This window comes from Fragaria vesca, linkage group LG5 (genome assembly GCF_000184155.1).
Source record: "Fragaria vesca subsp. vesca linkage group LG5, FraVesHawaii_1.0, whole genome shotgun sequence".
Lineage (NCBI taxonomy): Eukaryota > Viridiplantae > Streptophyta > Magnoliopsida > Rosales > Rosaceae > Fragaria > Fragaria vesca.
This window is the reverse complement of record NC_020495.1, coordinates 21,455,538-21,464,863: the sequence shown is the minus strand read 5'-3', so window position 1 is coordinate 21,464,863 and position 9,326 is coordinate 21,455,538. Positions and strand designations below refer to the sequence as shown.

The window sequence follows — 9,326 nt, the reverse complement described above, 5'->3', positions numbered from 1 at the left end:
CACTAAGCCAGAACATTCATGAACTTCGTGAGAGTTCAAGTTTTATGAAACATATTTACAAATTGAAGATGGTGGATACAAGACAAGATATGGGAACACGGGGGTTTCAAATACGGCTACATTCGCTACATGGAAAAATTGTTCATCTAGTTTAAGCTCGTGGGAGAACAATCTCAAACTCAGATTCTATACTGCTACAACAACATAACAAAACTCTACTAAAGAAGAAGGCATAGTATAATACAGAGCTCGGCTTCGCTGCTTTGCCGGGAGCCTCAAATAAAATGTCCAAAAGCACCCTGCCGCCGCTGATGGTAGCAATACAAGCTCACCGTAATTCAGCCAACTGTGGCCATGTGTTTTATCTGGCATCCCCCACTTTGGCTGATAGAGCTAATCTGAGCTGCTCCTGCGTGTAAATCCGGCTGCCCATCCTCACCGTGGCTTGCTGGATCATCAAATCATTGACTACCGAAACGCTGGCGTGGTGTACATCCAAGTCCAGCTCCATCAGCGCCGCCATTAGCCTCGCCGCAGGGTGGTTCTTCTTGCTACATTGGATTTGAATCCTGGCGTCCCATCCGAGTATCTTGACATCGATATCCAAATCGATCAATTTAGTAGACCCTTTAAGCTCTTGGTCCAAACCTGAACACGACCGGGACTCTTGTAGCTCTTTACTTAACGTCTCTACTTGCTTCTGCATGTCCTCCTTGTCTGACTCCGTCGTTTGCAGCTTCGTCTTGAGCTCGGTGATGTAAGAGATGGCATCCCCGAGCAGAGACGCCTTGTCCATTTTCGACACATTTGGAACAACAGCTCGGAGAGCATAGAATCTCTGGTTGAGCTTCTCTCTTCTCTGCCTCTCTGCCTCCACGTGGTTCAGCGGCTCCTCTCTGCCGTTCGCCGGTTTACGACCTCTTTTCCGGGGTCGTTTTTCGGGGTCCACAACTCTACTACTGTCGGCCTCCTTAGCCACGGACGCTTCAAGGTCGGAGTGGTCGGAATCCGCCGGGCCGGCGCTAGATTTCACGACACCACTACTCGACGGTAGAATCACTCCTGAGGTAAACGACAGGATCCCCTCTTCGCTGCCCCTCGACGACGGCGATCTTTTCTTCTTGTTGGTGTCCTCGGCGGCGATTTGGGACTGAGCAGAAAACAACTTCCCGTTGTTGGCGCTGTAAGATGTCCTCTTGCTCTCACCGAAGTTCAATATCTCGCCGGACTCCGGCTTCATGGAGTGTGAATTGGAATTCGAGTTCTTGACGCTGCTGCCGTCGTAACCATTGTAATCGGAGAAATTGAGCTCCCGGGTGAAGAAGCTCTGCGTCTGCGTGACTTGCTGCTGGGGTTGTTGCTGCTGGTGGTGACTGACTTGGAGAACGGCGCTGGGATTGTCCGATAAGCCACTGGAGCTAGGGTGGTTATTGTCGAACGGAATCGGATTCTTGGAGATGTGATGGTTACTGGTACTGGGTCCTGAAGTCGCCGGAGCTATGTTGACTGATTCTTTGACAACTTCGATTGTGCTGGACGGGTTGTCGTTGATCCAGAGCGACGACGGGTCGCTCTCGCCCTGATCGGCGGCGCCGCCCATAGGCCAAGAACCGACTTCAAGATTGTTGAAGTCAAATAAAACACGGACCTTGTTCATCAGATCCGAGCTTTGGAATATGAGCTCCGTCGAGCCCAACTCGACGACGCCGTTCGCCGTCGGGACGCAGACCATGGTCTGAAGCCCGAACACCTGACCTTGGCGGGCCCGCTCGCAAGAAGAGGCAGCGAGGCGGTCCGGCCCGGCGACCCAGACCGGGTTGGAGTGGAAGAAGGCCTGACCCGGCAGCCCGCCGCCGTTGACGAAATTCTGGGTCATGGAAACGAGGAAGAACCATTCTGTGTCAGTGACCTCCTGATCGACGACGGCGTCATCGGCGGAGGTGTCTGCGCCGGAAATCAAGGAGTTCAAGTCCCTGAGAACTTTCTTCCTGTACTCCTGCTCGACCAGAGACGTCGTCGTTTTGGGCTTCGTTTTTACTTTGTCCCTCTCGTCCTTGTAGAACCCCTCGCCCCAGCCGAGCACGGAGGCGCCCGACATGTCGTACGAAGACTGCCAGAAGATGGCGTAGGTCCAGCTCTCCCTGGCGCCCTCGATCAAGGCCTGCAGCCGCTGCATAAGGGTCTCCTGGTTGAACGGCGCCGATACCGGAGCCGGCGCCTGCGCCGGGGGGCGGGGGTAGTCCGACGTGGAAGCCGAAGACTGGGGCTGGTGGAGCGGGTGGGCGGCGGGCTGGGCCGGCTGGGCGGCCCAGAAGGAGGTGAGATCGGAGTTGCTCATGAAGGCCTCCATGAGAGAGGCGTTGTCGTCTGTCCAGAGATTCATGGTGGGTGGTATCCGGTAGTCCGTCATGTGATGAAAAACAGCGTTTTGGGTTTTGGTGGGATTGGAAAAGTGGGTGTGGGGAGGAGGGATGGGGGAGAAGAACAAATGGGGATTTATTTGTGGTGGATTTGAGCTGAAGGTTTAGTAAAAAACAGAGAGGAGATTGATGAAGTTTCTCAGAAACGAGGATATGGCGATTTAGTGAACTAATCGGGAGGGGAGAGCTATATTTTACTCGGTGTGGAAGTTTAGCCGTGTGGCACGTGCAATGCATGTCTTGGCTGGGATCTCTTTGACTTATGGGGACCTGAGGAAAGAAAGAGAAGGTTGGACTGACCACAGATCACAGTGCTAGCTGATTTTGCTCCAATGTGATTCTTACAGTTTTTTTCTTTTTTCTTTTTAAAGCAGATGTGCGTGTACAGTTCAACACTTCAATCTTTTACTTCTTTTCTTGTTGATAAGGAAATAAATCTTAGTCTTTCCAATTTCTTGTTTACTTTGGTAGAATGGACGAACTAGTAACAATTCTTTCATAAATTTGTTATCTTTAAGACGTGATGTGGTTGCTTAATGTTTATTTGAAAAACGTCTATATTTTATTCTCTATCATATTTTTTTTCAAGACATACGAAGAAAGTTATAAGCTCTAATAACTCATTTATCTTAACGCATCATAGTCCAGATTTTTTAGTTTCTTTTTTTTGTCTTACGAAATTCTTGTCTTGAATTTTCTTCTTCTAGGCCCGTAACCAAAATAAATCATTTTTTACAATTACGAGTTTCATTAGAACATGAAACTGATAATTAATAATTACACATCCAATTTGACCTGCGGACGAATATGTAAACAAATTTTTCATGCTTGTTTGAGAGATAGCAATGAAAAGTTACAACCATCTGAACTCATTTGAGTAAGAACAAAAAAGAGCTACATACCCAAAATTTAAGACAATAAAAATAGATACAAGAGATCTAAATTCTTGCCTTATGTCGTGAACTTTTGAGAAAGAAAACAACCAAATAAATTCCTGCAAAACGAAAGTGATAATACATGCATTACCCCACACGATAATAAGCACAATAAAGAAGGTATTAGAAGGGAAAACATACCGCCTAATCTTATGAATTTCTTTTTGAGTCTGAATTTTCATCTGAAATGTTTGATTTTGCTGTGAGCATTGAAAAATATATCTAGAAAAAGAATGAAACTCGAGGTTAATGAAAGTGGAAGGATATGGTTGCCATGAATGTGGGAGGCACTGCTTGGTGGTGTGCGAGAATTACCGACAATAACGCGTAGTTCTTAGTTTTCATTTTTTTCATGCCGTCAAAATTAATACATAATCTTTTTAAATGAGGAGTGGACAATTTTCAATGGAGTGGATCGTTTTTCTCACGTACTTTCATGTCTCTTTTTTTTTATGGAAAAAATCATAAGGCGAAACAAATACGGTTCAATATGGATCTTTCCATTATTGTCGATATGGATATAGTGTCCGCCTGCTCACTAACCGATGATGTATTAGTATACATAATTGTATATTGTCCTTCCTATACAAAGCAAAGAAACATGAATGGCTTGGGATGTCGTTTAATTCTGATTTGGTGAATATTGGTTTTAATGTTTACAGCTAGGTTGTTGCTTGAGAAAGAATGTGTGGGAATGGAGTTCTATTATGATTTGTGTTTATTACCTGTGTCCATTTTGGAATGATCTTATACTGAATAAGATTCCTAATTGGTTGTGAATTAGGTTTGAGGAGTTGATTGCAAGAAGAAATCTTCAACGAAAAGTTTTGGACGTCTATAATAGAGGCGCATCAGCTTATTTGAAAAACTACCTTTTGCACGCGAAATTCAAGAGAGATTAAGTTCGTCCGCCATAAATTTCATGCATAAAATTTTAGAGTTTAAATTTGTTTTGTCTTCTTAAACTAATTAATTAGTCAGTTATTTCATTAGTTGTTGATGAGACGCGTCCAATCATTAAGGTTTTCTAGTTTTTAACGGTAATAATGTAATTGTGTATTTTACTTGTGACACAAGGGCAAATTACAATTTGAGTGAACTCTTCACGTCAACATTTCATGAAGCTATTGATGACTTAAAAAGATTTGGCTAAAATTGGTAAACTTAGGTAGTACAAATGTGATTGACAATTTATTACATAATTTAATATCTTGAGCACAAATGTGATCGAATCCGTCACACAAACAAAAAAATATTCGATGAGATAGCACAAACAACTTTTTTTTTTATTTTTTTATTTTTTTTAGCACAAACAATTTTGAGTACATAGATAGGTAAAGGAAGAAAAATAATTTTAGCTCTTTCATCTAATGTATTAATATATGATTAATTAAGACGGACAACTCATTACATATCCGAACAAACTAATTTATTGTCCCATATATATGTAGCACCTCAACAACATACACTATTCTTTAAGGAAAGTGAAATCCACACTCCAATTTTTTATTTTTTGTAACTTCAATTTTGTCCTTAATAACTTTTGTCTTCTTATAAAAATAATTATTAAAAATAAAAAAGAGATGTGAAATCTCACACCCCAAATTAAAATATACACACCATTTTTCCTTTTTTTAGGTAACATATTCACACACAAAAAAACAAAACAAAACAAAATTTAAGTCAACTAAAAAAAATTAAGTTATTAAAAAAATTATGTGTAAATTTCAATTTAAGATATGTAAATTTTATAACCCATAAAAAATAAAAATATGAATTACAATTAAAAAAATGTTGATTTCACTTCCCTTATCTGATTTCTCTTTAAAAAAGAGACTTACTAGAATCATCATCGATGAAACCCCCCAACGGATACGATGCTCGTCAAAGGGGAGCGACCGACATCCCAAAATGACCTGAAACATAGCTGACTGTAAATCCTCCCGAGGTTCTTACATTAGATGAGGTCAGATTTCGTAGCTTCCGTGAAGCAGCAGCCGCCACTCGCCAAAAACTCGGCGATCCATCTAACTTTTGGTCAAGAAATTGAAATGAATCGCAAGCAGGGGGCTCAGGGACAGAATAAAAAACAAAGCCAAACATGAGGTGTGGGCCCCGCGGGGACGCGCTGGCATCACGGGCTAATCCCGACCCTTGATTAGGTCGCCCTCGTTCGTCTCTTTCTGTGTTTTTCTGATTAATTAAATTTAATACAGTAATTAAAGGATTTAATTATTCAGACACGTTTTGCTTGATGCGTGTCGTAAAAGCACGTTTTATTTTATTTTTTGGGGTTTTTAGATATTATTGTATTGTGTTGGGCACGTGTATATTCCACTTTCCCATGTGAAAAACCCCTCCCACCTTGTTTCTATTTATCTTTTCTTTTATTTTTGGTTTTAATATATTATCGTTTTTATTTTCTTTGGTCAAACCTCATCATCAATCATGGAGTCGGGGGATTATATATATTCATGCAGCTCTACTATAGCTTTGCTTCACTGGACCTCTGAACCTCTTCTTATCTCACTCTTCCTGAGTTCCTGTTGCGGTTGTTCTTGGAAGGTAAATCTGTTTCTTTTGTGTTAACGTAACTTTTCTAGCTTCCTTCTCAATCTACTACTGTTAGTTTTCTAGCTGCCATGAAACCAAGTGAAGGATTTATCAAATTTCTTGATTCATGTTTAGCACACAGCTAGCTTTCTCTCTTCTTGATTTCAAATGAGTCTGTGACTTGTCTCTCTTCTTGATTCATTTTCAGCAAATTAAGATTCACAAAGTGGGGCTTTTTAGGTACAACAATGCATGATGGTGGTGGCTTATCGTATTGTATGCGTTGTAGTACAGCATACGTACTCAATTAATCACAAAAGTCTATCGAGACCTTTTTTTTCTTTTTCTTTTTCTTTTTCGATCGAGACTTTATACATGTCCATAATTAGACTTACAAAGGTTTATATTTAATGATTTTGATCGAAGTTTTTGAATTGCAGTGTGCTATGTGATCTTTGGTTAATTAACACTGACTAGTGATCATATGATCTTTGATTAACACCATACTGATTTTGATGAATTTTATTTATCTTATAGATATGTTGGACGATCATCAAGATGGTTAGACGAATCTAGTTTAGAAGACTTTTAGAATTTAATTTCTAATTTACGCATCAAGTAAAATTATAGATATCAACACAACTCATTATTACGAGATGAAAACATTTATTTTAAAATTACACTCATGTATCACGAGACAAAATGACATCAAGACATGATTATCATAATCGAATACACCACGCTTTTAATTATCATTATCATCATCATTTTAATTAGAAATTCCATTCGTAAGGTGGTATTAGTTAATCAGATAATCACTGGAAGGAATCAAGATCCTGTCATTATCGAATACATCACGCTTTTAAGTAGTGATTAAGAAAATAATATAATTATTTTGTTAATCGGGGTTATGAATGAGGACATGGTTCCATTAAGATTAGTCATGCCTTTCATTATAATATTCCGCAAAAGCAAGTACTATATTAACTTTGATCGGGGAGCAAAGTGCGTGAACTCTATTGTCATTAGAGTAATATTTGCACATGCCTGTTCATTGAGGAGATAGTGATTTCAACCAGTTGTTTACTTGTTTATGTGATACATGTTTATCATAATCTTTTGGCATGGCTTAAATTTACATTTTTCTTTTATAGTTGAACATGATTCCAATGTAGTCCTTAACTCCTTATAGTGTGTGTTTGGATAGGGTGATTGTGCTACCTCGTTTTAACGCCTTCAACAGTCTTGCCCTATTTGAGCTCGATTTAGCATTGTCTGGCCATTTCTTTAAGGAAACTGAAATTCAAATATCTTAAATTGAAATTCACACTCTCACTTTCTAGTTTTAATCAACATTCTTATAAGAATATAAAATTTAATTCACTAAAGACAACATTTAAATTATTAAAAATAAAAAGTGAGAATACCGATTTTAATTTAAACAGTATGGATTTCACTTCTCTTTTTTAATTCATCCCAAACTGCCGAACATCCTCAAACCTGGCTTATGCTACAGATGTCATGACCTCATATTTGTAACCACTATGACTATACACCATCAACCTGCAAACCCAAGAACGTCGGAACAATAATATTAATAAGACGGACCGTTACTTTGGGGTGCAGTCCCAACACGCCACATTGATGTGTGTATACAAGCACATTCTGAACAGCCGCATTACACCTCACCATTCCAGTTATATCTCACCCTTCATTCCCCTCATGAGAACGCCCCTCACTTCTCAAGACTATAGAAGCAAATGTGAGGGCATGTCTATTACCATCTTTGTTTCACCTGAGTTTTGGATTGAGGTTCGTTCTTCTTGGACCTCCATTGAACTAGCACAGCGGAGCCAATTTTTTGCAAAAATATAAGGCGTCCACCAACAACCAATTTATACTTGATCCAACAGCAATCCTCAAACTGGTACCACTCGTAAGTAACCCAAATAAAGTACTCTTTAATCAAATTAATCGCGACCCAAACGATTTTAAAAGAGGAAGCGCAAATCATGAAATTGATCAATTCTTATCAAATCCATTGTTGAATTGAGAAAAACCCATCCAAAAGCTAAACCTGAACAAGAGTAGTCTAAGGAGAAGATAAAGAATTGGGTGAGGGTGAGGGAGAGGTAGAAGCGAAAAAAACACCGAATGAGATGCGTTGTATTACATTGGCTTCGACAATCCCTCCATGTTTAGTGTTTATATAAGAAAGCGTTGAAGATGTTTTTGGGACTGCATGGTCCTATTAAATGAAATATTTGTTTTGGCTAAAAATGAGACAACTCTTATTTTATTATATAAGCAGTCTAATCTCATCCGATCCTACCTATAATCCCAATCGTAACAATCAAATATATAAATTACACGTATGTAAGATTTTAAATATATATATATATATGTATTTTTTTATATATTAAATTATAGGAAGAAAAAAAACATAATAACACATGTGACTGAACATAACTTAATCTCAAGTGAGTTTTTTTTGTTTTTTTGTTTTTTTGGATCAAATAAACGAATAATATGCTGAGAAAATAGCTCTCTAACCTAGAGAGACTACACCGTGTGTCGTCCGCTCTCGAGCAAATCTTCTTCTCCTCTCTCTCGTCCGGCTGCTCTTTGCGTCGGGCGGGCTGATCTCGTCGTCGCTATGAGGTTGTTGGACGGGTATTGACTGTCCATGGCCTCTTGGTTTTTGGATTTGCGGAGATCTGAAGTCGGCTCCATGATCTGGTTTATTTTGTCATCGTCTCTGTGTGGCTGGGAGTCGGTTGGACGATTCAAGGGGGGCATGGTTGGTGGTTTGCCATCTGCGGTAGTTGCTTGGTGTTTTGCTGCAGTCTGGGTGCTGTCGGATCGTCTAAGATCGGGTCTAGTGTTTCAAGATCAGATCTTAGAGGTGGTAGGTAGCTTGTTGGCGGTGGCCTTTGCGGCGGGCGACTGACGTGTTGTCGTGATCTTCTGGCGGCCGGCGGCGTTCTCAGCACAGGGAGATGGTGATGGAATTGGGCTAGGGTTTAGTTGGACTATGGGCCTCGTTATGGGCTGGGTCTGCCTTATGGTGGGCCTAGCTAAGTAGGTTTTTAATCTAGTTTCTTTAGGTTTTTAATCTGTTATTTTGAACCCCCAGTAAGCTAGTTGTTAGCAAGTCTAGGGTTCTAATGGTTCTTTGTTCTCTTATGCTTCATCACATGGAAATTATATTAAGTTACTTTAGGGTACCCTGCATGGCTTGATTATTACGTGGCCTTTTTTTACTTAATACAAAGCCGAATGCGGTAATCTTTTCAAAAAGGCAACTATAAGGAGTCTACTGTGAGTCGAATTCACGACCTCTCACTAATAATGAGAGACTATATCATTAGATCAAACGGTACTAGGCAATTTCAAGTGAGAGTTGAAAATCAAAGAA

General features: G+C 40.1%; 1 protein-coding gene across 1 annotated transcript; it reads right to left on the bottom strand.

The window, feature by feature from the left end:
* Positions 1-2,457, bottom strand: LOC101308180 (transcription factor MYC2-like). Its single transcript, XM_004300191.1, has one exon. The coding sequence runs from the start codon at positions 2,408-2,410 to the stop codon at positions 362-364; it is 2,049 nt and encodes a 682-aa protein (XP_004300239.1). The 5' UTR covers positions 2,411-2,457; the 3' UTR covers positions 1-361.
* Positions 2,458-9,326: the final 6,869 nt, after the last annotated feature.

Bases quoted from the DNA above. Each gene is read 5' to 3' on its own strand.
- LOC101308180 (XM_004300191.1), bottom strand. From the start codon at position 2,410: ATGACGGACTACCGGATACCACCCACCATGAATCTCTGGACAGACGAC.